Raw genomic sequence first — 12,119 nt, 5'->3', positions numbered from 1 at the left:
TTACACCAGTGGCTTGCTTGACCATCTCGCCTACTCAATTTTTGAGTCATTATGGTGTCTAATTATGCTGATCATCAGGTTCAAAGTCATCAAGTTAATACTCAGTATTGTGAGGCACCCTCTGACTTTGGCGTCTTCCCTGTCCTTGTCAGTAACACTTGTTCCTCTCATTTTCTCTCACAAATATCTCAGTGTCTTCCTTGTTTTGCCCTGTATGCAGTGTCCTTGCCAGACTGGTTTACCAGGTTTCTTTGCTTGCATCCTTCAGTCCTCATGCCTGTTGTCCTTCGTATGAAGAGGAAGGGGTGAGACTTAGCAGACAAGAAGCTCAGATACTTGAAGGTGGTTACATACTATAATGCATGAACTTACCATGTTTCATACTGTCATGTTTTACCTTTTTCCTGCTGCTCCCGTCACATTTATATTTATGGACCTCCCTTGTGAAGAGGTCTTCTCAGGGTAGTGAAGCATTTTACGTGTGCTTCTAAGCTCAATATTTGTCCTGAGTTCCTTTTCCTTCATCAATGCCCTGTTCATCCTGATGATGCAACTAGATACCCATGTTTGCACCACACTAGTGCAAGTCCCTCAGGTAAGGACCTGCAAACCCAAAGTATAGTTTTGTGAACAAATTCTTGTGGGACAGTTCATTAGCTGTTTTGGAAACTGCCTGGACTCTCACCGAAGTTAAATAAGCAGCAGCTTATCCTTCCTTTGATGGTATGAAGAGCCTTGTACTTCCTAGGTAGAAACGGTCTGCTTAAGAGCCTTGGATCAGTGCCCTTGTCTAGCTTGTGATAGCGTGTTCCTGTAACTATACTGTAAAAGTCAGAAGTGCTGGGTGGGTGTGGGACTTCCATGGAAGACAGACTATTCCCCTTTTCATCTCTATAATCCTGTATTCACCTCTTCCTTAAGAACATTTTGTTAGTCATTCCATCTCTTCCACTGTCTGCCATAGTTTTAAGTGTGGTGGAAAGAAGATTCAGGGAACTTTTACCTTCCCTGGAGGTGCATCTGTTCTGGTTCATGTTTCTCAGGTGTCTGTTGCAATATCTTCCTTCTCCCAGGGCCCCTTCCCTCCAGCACTGACAAGGTGAGTTTGCAAGGGAGATCCAGGCTTAGACAGGGAGCCAGCAAACCACATAGACAAGAGGACGCCAGCATCATTCCTGTGCTGCGAGTTGATTCCCCTCTTTCTCTGCCCCAGATGCATCTTCTGTCACTTCTCCAGCTGGAGAGAGTGGGGCACAGTGTGGGCACAGCAACTGAGTGCAAGGAGAAGCGTTGATTTTTTTTTTTAATAGCCCCATTTGCCATCTTTTCCCTGTTTTTCCAGCTCCCTCTTTGTCTCACACTGTTTACAGAGACTAATGCTTCCAGCTTAAGGTGCTCCCTGGGCAGTTTTAACAGGGATTAAAGGAATCCTGTAATATTTGTTTTCCATCTTGTCCCTATGCTCCAGTCAAGTGCTCTTCTCATCCATCTTTGCAATAGCCCTGACCTTTGAACCAAAGACTCCTAAGTCTAAAGGCCTGGAGTCAAATATTTGCCAGTTTTGAGTTTGCAGTTGAAAAGCAAAGTGATTTTTCCAGCAATATGCTCCATTGCTCAAGTGCCTTCTTGAAGCTGGCAGCATAGGGTTGATCTTGATTACTTAAACCAAGTTAAAGATTGCCGTAGTCTCCACGGACAATCCACACTGGGAGTGCGGTCTTAAGTTAGCTATTTTGAAATTATTATTTTTTTAATCTTTGAGTGAGTCCATGTGTATCTTCTGACTTTTGCTTTATTTCCTTCACTTGGGACTCAAAGGATTTTGCAGTGTCCGCCCGCTGCTCGGCATGGAGCACGCATGCCTGCATGTTGCCGTTTCAGCCACAGTGTTGAGATCAGCTGTACTAATGCTGCTGCTCTTCTCTAGACCTGTAACTTTTTTTTCTGTTTTACCTTTTCCTATTTTGCTGACTTTGCATGAGGCTTCTTTTCATTCATACATTGCATGCAGCGAGTGAATTGTATTACCCAACCTGCATTTGTCATGTCTCTGTTGCATTGGTGAGCTGTACCCACCCAGAAATTGTTGTGATTCATTCAAGCTGTAGGTGAGCTGCCAGTAGGAGCTCCGTTTCCAGGGCTAGCTCACTGAGTGAGCTCTGAAACCCAGCTCCAGCTCAGGACTTCACATTCACCAGGTAGATGGATTAGCCATGTCCAAGCGTTCAGCTTTCCCAAGATAGTAATGTTATCTCTTCATATTGTGGCCTTGAAAAAGATTTCTGGCACACAGTCTTCTCTTCTACCTTCTCCTGACTGTACCAGAACCAAAACTGCTCAGACCAATGGGATTATTCTATAAGCTTACCAGGTGGTTGAGAGGTTCCCCTTGACTTTTGGAAAAGTACCAAACCCAGACTATTCAGCACTGGTCTAGGTGTCATAGACCTGTCAGCTGGATAAGCACCAGAATAACTGGTAGCTGACACTCCTCTGTTTACCATTCCTTCTATCACCAATTGCTCATGTAGATTTGCTTGAATTGCCGTATTTGACTGAATTTCTGTATTTGACTGAATGGCCATTTTTGATTTTGTGATTGTCCAGCAAGCTGTACCCCGGTGCACATAGTTCCGCACTCTTCAGCCTCAGTCATTTCTGCTTCTGCATCTGGGAACCTTCTGTGATGTTGCATGATGCGGGAGCACACATTTTGCTTAGACTCCTCACTTTTAGAAGAAAAAGCTCATGTGAGCAAGGTGAAATGTAAATGTTATTATTTATATTTTTTATATTATTATTAATATAATCATCTTGTGGCTGGTGCATGAGTCTCATCCAAAATTGTCTTAGGTTCCAATATTGCTCACGTAGATGGCACATCCCCTGTAGGCTGATCCTGGTTGGCTTCACATGCCAAAGTCTGTGAGCCCAGCTGTTCAGATGTAACAGGCAAGCGCTTGTGCTAATGACAGGGTATGATGGTCAGTAAACCCCGATAACCAGTGGTCCTTTCCAGAGTGTTTATGGAAGAGGATGGTCTCTGCCTATTCCCTCAGTGAAAAGGTATTGTAGAATTCTATCACAGCCTGTTCCACGCCCCACAGCCATGCTTCTCTTGCTGTCCGTGATGTTTTGGAGCCCACTAGGCAATGTGAAGGTTTTTGGCTGTGTGTCAATCAAGAAAATTGAGCAAAATACTAAATTTCCATATAAGTAGAGCACCGATATACATGTATGACCAGCTGACCTCCCTTTTTGTGTTGGAAAAGGCCAGAACGTGCCAGAGCATGTTCTAGGAGCACTTATGCTCTGTGGACAGGTACCACAAGGAAACAGGCTGTCTAAATGCTGATTGGCATGCTCTTGGCACCAAATGTAGGTTCAAGCTACTTGACAGGGCTGCTGTTTTTCTCAGAGCCTCCTTCCTTCTGATACTGGAGAATGTTTTTAGTCCATTTTTTAGGAGAACTGAATACTCTCAAATCTTTCCACATTTCTCTCACGCAATGGACGTGTTCTCCCATTCTGTGCTTTCCGTTGTTTATCTGATTGTCATCATGACTTAAGAGTGCAAATTTCTTACAGGAAATGTAATACTTCCTTGAGCATCTGCCCGCTGAAAGTTCTTCTGCCTTTGGTCCAGAAACAAGAGTGTTCTCCGTACTCTTACTGACCTCATAGGCCTTTTGGAAAACCTGTACTTCAGCAATTTCAGGCATGTTGAGCAGTAGAAGTGTTGTAGTTTATGATTAAGAGTTGCCAGTAGTCAGAGGTTTCCGTTCTTCATCCACCTTTCAACCTCAACCATTGAGGGTTAGACAGGTGTGACTTCTAGGGTATTGATATCACACAGTATTGCATTCCAAGGAACTGTCTACAAGCTGTTCAAGAAAGAGACTGCTTAATGACTCTTGACCTGAGTTGCATTCTTTTGTGCGGTAGTCAGGCCACCCCGCTTACATTTCCTGCATTTTGTGTTTGGATAAGACCACGAGCAGTTCAGGTTCATGCCTCTCAGTCTGTACAATCTCTTGAGTCTTCATGAGAGAGTTGGTGACTGTAACCGCTTGCCTTTGTGTCCTGCAGCTTCCCCCTCCTTGCTTTGATAATTAACTAATAAAAAGAGAGTTAAGAATGCAAATTCTTCAGTCTGTATGGTTCTCAGAAAAGGGAGACTGTCACAAGCTTGTAGTGGATATCCTGAACTTCGCTGCTCAGATCTAGGGTGTTCAGCAGGATAATCACATTTTTACTCACGTCACCTTGCTTACTGCCAGACAAGCATTGCTCATTTACTCTTGTGGTACAGCTAATCACTTCTTGATTGATGTACAGTGGGAACGGCTGCCTTGTCCATTCTTGGTTATGTGGTGGTTAATAGCACTAAAAAATCTGCTAGATGTGTGTGTCTGGCTAAATGACTGATTTCTTATCTTTTTGGTGCATTTATCATTCCAGTTCCTCTCTAGTGCCTCAACAGTTGTTGGTTTGGGGTCTTTTTTTTGAGATTCCTACTGGAGCTGATGGAAGCTGGACCTTTCCTTAATTCAGCTGAGGTCTACTTGACTGCCATTTTACCCATTATTACCAGTTAGCCTGTTCTCAGGTTCTGTAACCACATGCTTTCAAAGATGTTCACAGCAGGGTCAGCTCTCAGGTCAGACCAAGCTGTGCGGGGTTTTATCCAGTCTCGAAAACCACCAGAGATGGAGACTCCTCAACCTCTGTGGGCAACCTGTGCCAGTGCTTAAGTATCCAGTCTGAACCTGTTGTTTCAAGTTGTGCCCATTGTCTATTGTCCTCCTGCCATGCAACCACTGGCACAAGCCCAGCTCCAGTGGCCACCCCATAGGCACTGGGAAGCAGCTGTTAGATCCCTCCAAAGCCATCTCTGCTTCAGGCTGAACAAGTCCAGCTCCCCCAGCCTCCCCTCATGGGGCAAGTGCTCCAGCCCTCACCATTTTGGTGGCCTCTGCTGAAGGTGCTCCAGTTTGTCAATGTCTTTTTTGTACTGGGGGATCCCCAGCTGAATGCAGTATTCTGTATGCAGTGTAATGAGTGCCAAGTAAAGGGGGGTAATCACTCCCTTCAATCTGCTGGCTGTGCTGGTAACGCATCCCAGGACGCTGCTGGCCATCTGTGCTGCCAGGGCACCCTGGTGGCTCACGTTCAGCTTGCTGCCTATCACGACCAGGAGTTTTTGGGGTTCACAAGCCTGTGTTTTTGCAAGGCGCTCTTTCTTCTGAGGTGCAGAATCTTGTCCTTGTTAAATTTTTTAAGGTTTTGTATTGTCTCATTCTTCTAGCCTGTCTAAGGGCAGCTCTGCCCTCCAATGTATCAGCTGATCCATCCCCCACTACCTCCCACTCCCGCCCAATTTAGTATCATTCACAAACTTTGTGAACAAGTGCCGTTCAGCGGTCCCGGTCTCAGGATAGATTCTTGCAATACTCCACTTCTGCTGACCTCCAGATACAGTACAACCCATTCACCGCTACCTCTGAGCCTCAGTATCCAACCCATTATTTTTCCATCTAGTTGTCCAAGCATGCAGACCTTAATGTCACAGAAGGCAACTAGATAAATCAGACATAATTTACGCTGTAGTGTACCCATTGGTGACAACATGCTGACTGTCACAATCACTTTATTCTCATTCTTGTGCCCAGGAATTTGTTTCTAGAGGACTTGGTCCCTGTGTTTCTCAGGGACAGAAGTGAGATTGATTGGCCTGTAGTGCCTCAGATTGTTCTTTTGACCTTTTCTGAAGATGGGTGCAATATTTGCCTTCAGTCACCTGGGGATCTCAGATGATGACATTGATGCAGTAACTGGCATGGTTTTTAAAATGCGATAGCAGCCTTGCAAGGGCATGGGCCATTTCTCTCATATCCGTGGATATAGTCTGTCTCGTCCCATGGTCTCAAGTGGGGCTGAGTTCTTGCAGGTAGTCACTGACTGGATTGTCATCTACTGCTGTTAACTCTTCTCCTCCTCCTTGAAGCTTACCCCTAAATGCAGAGGCATAGGAGACCTTGTCAATGAAGACTGAAGCAAAGAAAGCAATGAGTAACTCCGCTTTATATATTTCTTCTGTCACTAAATCATTCACCCATTCAGCACCAGGCCCACGCTTCCCTTGTTCAGCCTTCTATTACTAATGTAACAGTAGAAATCCTTCTTGTTGCCCTTGACATCCTTGCAAGTCTCAACTGGAGCTGAGCTTTGGCTTTCCTGACACCAACCCTGCATGCCTAGGCAGTGTTTTAAAATTTCTCCTTCACAGCCTGTCCTTGCTTCTACCTCCAGTATGCTGCCTTGTTGCACTGGAGCTCATCCAAGCCAATCTTGATACATTTACTTGTCTTCCTGAATATCAGGATGGACTGTTTTTGCCCTTGAAGAATGCTGTCCCTTACTGGTCATTTACTGGCATCTCCACTGATGCTGAGCCACAGGCTCCCACCCATCCTGTAGAACAGCTCCACACATCTGAGCTGCTCCTTTACAGAGACAGCACACCCCCTCCTTGTCTTTCCTGCTTGTCCTTCCTGAAGTGTGTGTCTGTCCACCGCAGCACTCCGGTTGCGTGAGCCATCCCACCACACCTCAGCTGCTCCAACAACCTTGTAGTTGTGTGACCACACGTGGAGATCTTATTTCCCCTGCTTGTATCCCAGGCTGTACACATTTGTGCACAGACACTGGAATTGGGCTCTTTCTGCATTTTTTATACTTTCCTGAGGTTTCTCTTTTACCTGTTACCCTGCACTCTTTTTTTTCCACCCCAGTACACCCCTTCCTCACTTGATTACAGGTTGTAATCTCACTTTTCCAGTGTTCCTAATATAAAGCTTTTCTCACCATGTTGGCCATGTTTTGGCAAAGATGATGCTTCTCCAGTTTTGTCAGGTGGATCCCAGCTGCCCTTAGCAGTGCTCGACTATCAGAGAGGGTACTGTGGTCAGAAAAGCCGAATCCTTGTTGTTAAATCCACTTGGAATAAAAGATACTAATCTGCAAGATCCATCTGTTCCTTGTTCTCAGGAGGCCACCTGGCTCTCCATGCCCTTGACCCTTTCCCCCTGAGCCATGTTGCTCTTGATACACTCTGGACCAATAAATAAAAGGAATAAAGGAATGCTTCGACTGGTATGACCCATACTGAACAGGAGGAGAGGAGATGTGAGGTGAGGACACTCTCCTTGTGGACACAGGCTGGGGAAGCTTCCTTGCCTCAAGTAACAAAGCCTGAGTATATCCGTGGATGTGTACTGCACCCCTCACATGGCATCGTCTGCCAGTAGGTATCATTATTGGGGTTTGCAGTGAAGGTATGTCCTAAACAATTTTCTATGAACTTTAATGGAAATGTGGTGGACAGAATCCATTTTCCTTGATGACAATTAGGTGTCTTAAACATAAGAGCACACCTTTTTTTTGTTGTTTTTACTCTGATTTAAGAAAGTGCCTAAGCACAGGCAGCCTTACTGAATTTAAGTAGGAATTTCTGTTGAAATGAGATTTTTTCACTCTTATTTTCAGGTATTTCAAGTTATTGCGAAAGATACCGTGAAGGTATGAAACTTGTTCTGAACACCTTTGGACCAGTTCCAGAATTTTCAGGTGAAATTGAGGAGAAAATCAATCAGGTAAATATGGAGTTGATAAATGCAGTGACATTCAGAACAAAGAATGTTAGCTCTTATTTTAACATCCGTACTATTTCAGTTTTCAGTTTTGCGAATGTGTAGTTTGAATGAAAAGATCAATACAGAATGCATGTAAGTCCCTTTTCAAAGCACTTTGACATACATCAAAAGAAAGTGATCTAGCAGCTGGGTAACATTATTACTAGACAGAGGAGTCAACTGCTGACAACCATGGGTTATTGACATTAAATCCCCCACGTTATTTCTTACTACTTCCGTCCTGTGTCCTCTACCATAACGTGCACAGCTTCACGCTTCCTTTCCTACAGGACTCTTCTCTCTGTATCTTCCTCCTATTCCATCATCCTGCATAAACCTTATGGCTTTTTTCTTCTGAATGTACTTTTTCTTGGTTTTGTACACTTTACAAAGTAGAGCTCCAGTCTGTAAAGTGTGCAAATACACCTTTAAGTTAAGCATGTGAGCAGTCCGGTGGAATTACATGCATGTTTAAAGGTAAGGTGTATTTAAGCACTGTGCTGGATTGGACCCCGTTTGTCTATTAATATTTCTTAGCCCACAATTTGTTTATACTCACTATATAGGCTATTTGATCATAGGAATTAACTGAAATATAGTTATTTCCTAACTGCCATAGTTGCCTATTTTAATGCTTCAGTAAAGAACACATGTATGTATTGAATAGTTCTTGGTTAGCTGTTAGATTAATTCCATATATGAAAGCTCTCTCCAGAAGACAGCATTTTTGTTCCTGTTTTTTTGTTCCTATTTACACAATTTCAACATCAGTTATGTTAAAAAGGAAAAAGATTATTTTATGCTTAAACAACATAGACTGTTTATAATAACAATCAATAATAATTATGGAGTTATTAACAATTAGAAGCTTTTTATTAGTATGAAAAAGCTTGAGTTGCATTATGAAAATCTAGATTCCGCTTCACCACGTGTTTCTTTGTCTCTGTATCTTTGGTCTTCAATGCCAAATATAGGTTTGCAAGAATCCTCTCAAGAGTGAAACATTAAACATATCTTACCCCTCTGCCCCTCCCGCAGACTTTTCTGTGGAGTGACTGCAACTTGCTGGACATTGGCAGCAGGTCCAGGTTTTACCCAGTTTCTCAACACTTGCCTTTTAATCCTAAGACCTCAGGTGCTGTTTTGGCAAAGATGACTTTGTTATCTCTAACTGCGCTCTCAAAACAGCTTGTTTTCTTTGAAAGAAAAACTGTTAAAATGTACTATCTGGCCAGACCTTACTGCCCCTTGTTCTCCTTTCAGCGATACATTTAACTGGCACTTGTAAGACAACTTTGATTATGCCCTCAGAAACACTTTTTTTTCCCCCCATTTTGTTTTAAATATCATTTTTGTGTGCTAACCCGTTCAGACTTCTCCCTTTGTGTCCTCAAATAGTGCTGCACTTTCCCTCCCCATATTCTAATATACAGCAAAAATCGTAACTCTGAGTTTGTTATGTGTCTTCCCCTGTAGTTTTGATTATAACTGGCACTCCTGAGAGAAAATGTTTTTAATAAACATGGTATCCCTCATCACATTTATTAGGAGCCAGAGGGAGATCACAGCTTTAAACACACACACAGAGGAATTTGGTTTCAAGCATAGTTTTAGCCGCATAAATAGCCAGGTTGCCTCCTTCCTATTTAATAAAATGTTATTATCAAAGAGACTAGACACTGGCTGTGTGCGGTAAATTGAGAGAAGAGGCTGATGCTTTGATGTTTCTGTAGGCACCTTCATTGCCACATCCAAGCCAACCTGCTCCAAGTGAGAGCACTTTTCTAATTGTACAGGTTAGCTCATTTCCAGTCACCCATGTAAAGAATTAGTGGTGTATTGCTTGTGATAGACTAAATTACAGTTTGTGTGGATGGTTACTTGCTCTGACACAGGGAAAGCGGGAAGACAACACTGGTGAAGAACTTTTTACTCAGAACACGAGATTTAATAATCTTAAATTTTCTGTTCCAGGCAATATCTGAAAAAATTCCAGTTGTTCCAGAAGTCCTGGGTGCCAGGAGAAATTGGAGAGATGAATGTCTCACTAGTCTTGCCAAGATGAAAAAACAAATGAAATCTGATTGAGGTGCACCTTGTCTAACAGGAGAGACCAAATGAAGAGCAGATCTTCATAAAATGTGGAAATTTTTGGCTGTGCGGAAGAGGAGACTGAATGTGCAACTAATGATATGCACGAAGATAGAGACCAATGAAACATTTGGTCCAAATTTGTCATGTAATTCATGGATAACTGGAAACAGTTATTTAAAAGTTCAGTTAAAATTTATCAAATTTTATATAAATGCATTACATGTGCAAGCATTAAGTAGCTTTAGCAATATTAATATTGTGCAATGCTGGAACACAATGAGGTTTTAAATAATGCATTTTTCAGTTTGCTTAGGAATTCAGTGCTTGAACAATATTTGCTTATGCAGGGATCTGAAATGGGCAAACATCAGCTGTTTGTCACTGGAGTAAATAAGCCCTCACCACCAATCCCTGTGACAGCGAGGTTAATTTGTAAAGCACTGACTGTAGATAGGAGAAGGTTGTGTTGAGCAAAGAGTAGATTCACTGGCTGCTGAGCTGGGACCTCAGCAGCACTAAGGGTCGCTTCAGCTTAGCTCTGTAACTGTCCCACAATGTAGGGGAGAGAGTCACTCTTCTTTCCCTCCCTTTGGCGCTTCTGTACCTGTATGATGATCTAAGTGTGAGTAAATAGAGCAGAATTCCCACCTCATCCCTTAACTCTGGTTCTGTAAGACTTACCAGACACTGACTCGGTCTTTAAGACCATGCACTTGATACCCATGGTTTTGCCCCCCAGCTTAAGTGAGACGTTTGATGCTGGCCATTGGCATTGCCCTGTTTGAAGACTTGTCTGTGAGAAACAGGAGATTTTGATTTAATAGCTAGTTTGGGAGACAATACAGTGTAGTGGGTTGGTCTGGACCCTCTCCCAGCCGCCTCCATGACCGTCTGAGTGATCTTGGGAAGCCAGTTCACCTCTCTGTTGCCATGTGTATTCTGTACATTACCTGAAGCAAGGGCTACCTCTTTAGGACTCAACTGTAGTGAATGTGACAGCTATAGCTGAAGGGACCCCAGGTATCTGCCATTTTGCTCCTCTACAGAGGGAAAGGTGCTGTGGCCTAGATGCAGCTTTACTGCTGCCCTTCCACAGAAGACACGACGTCTCTGTCAGATACAAGGATGCAGGATGCACCTGGAAGTAGTAACATCCTCAGTTGCTGCAGTGGCGTGTTTTGGTCCACAGCAAAGTGTTGTTAGGAATGTATGTACCCTGTGATATAGTTGGACTTGGATCTTAGCTGGAACCTCGGGGCATTATTGTTATGCAGATAGTAACTCAAAGCAGTGCATTGCACCCACGCTGCTGGAGTTAAGCAGTTCTGAATTTGTGCTAACTGGTCATGTAACCACAGCACAGATGCAGAAGTTGTAAACTGTCATTTTGCTAATGCTCTTGTTTTTACAGAGGGTGCAGCACACAAACAGGTTGCTGAAACTTAATTAGTTACCATTTTGAGCTGAACAGCAGAAATGCCTGTATGAACATACCAATACCACTTATTTCTGCTTAGAGCATGGTAGAAGAGAGCTAAGATAAATTGTATTGCTTGACACAAGTGGTGAGCCAAGAACACATTTCTGGATGTGAAACATGGGTTGGGATGCAAAGTGCAGAGGTTGTCCTATGCTCCTTTATAATCAGTGGAGAAAAAGGAAGATTTGTAAGCTCAATTTAGTTTATGCCAATATAGACCTCAAATTGTCAGTTTATTCTGTTGCTTTTTGTTGCCACACTGACTGGCTCAACCTGCGTTTGGACATCTGAAGTCAGGGAGGTCAGTCGTCAATCCTGATGCATTATTAAGCAATATTAACTTAATTATGGGGCTGATTTCCTCATTTTATGTATTTTTTTTTTTTAATTTCAGACAAGGCTATAGAAAGTTCCATATACTTTCAGGATTAGACCTGTTTTGCTATGAGCATATGATATTGCTAATTAGCTCACCTTGCTTCTGTGTATTCTGAGATTTTTAAAACTTGATCTTGTCATCAAATATTTGCCTCCACCTTTATTATTTGCTTATGAATAAAATATTTTAATGAGAAAGATATTAACTTCTGTGCTCTGGTGTGGTACTCTGGTGGTAGCACTACATGATATCTCTTTAGAAACCAGTGCCCTCATAGAATAATTTGTGGAAGTCAGTGGGAGTAAATAGACAAGAAATAATGTGGACTTACCTATAGTTCATGTGTTGGTGACCAGTTGCTGGTGTCACGGGACCCTGCTGTGAGGGAATGGCGTTCTAGGGGGGGAAGAAGCTCTCTGGATTGTGCCCAAGCATTTCTGTGCGGTGAGCGGCTCCTCCGCGGGGTCTGGGA

General features: G+C 43.1%; 1 protein-coding gene across 3 annotated transcripts in view; it reads left to right on the top strand.

Annotated features, from left to right (window-relative positions):
• Positions 1–11,852, top strand: part of CRYL1 (crystallin lambda 1) — a 56,282-nt gene extending 44,430 nt beyond the window's left edge. For all 3 annotated transcript variants that reach the window (XM_065049587.1, XM_005501456.3, XM_065049597.1), the window contains 2 exons: positions 7,549–7,655; positions 9,669–11,852. In XM_065049587.1, coding sequence (XP_064905659.1) covers positions 7,549–7,655; positions 9,669–9,782 — 221 coding nt within the window. In that variant the 3' untranslated portion in view covers positions 9,783–11,852. The remainder of the gene's footprint in view (positions 1–7,548; positions 7,656–9,668) is intronic.
• Positions 11,853–12,119: the final 267 nt, after the last annotated feature.

This window comes from Columba livia, chromosome 1 (assembly GCF_036013475.1).
Source record: "Columba livia isolate bColLiv1 breed racing homer chromosome 1, bColLiv1.pat.W.v2, whole genome shotgun sequence".
NCBI lineage: Eukaryota > Metazoa > Chordata > Aves > Columbiformes > Columbidae > Columba > Columba livia.
Note: the sequence above shows the minus strand (reverse complement) of the source record. Positions and strands in the feature narration are given on the sequence as shown.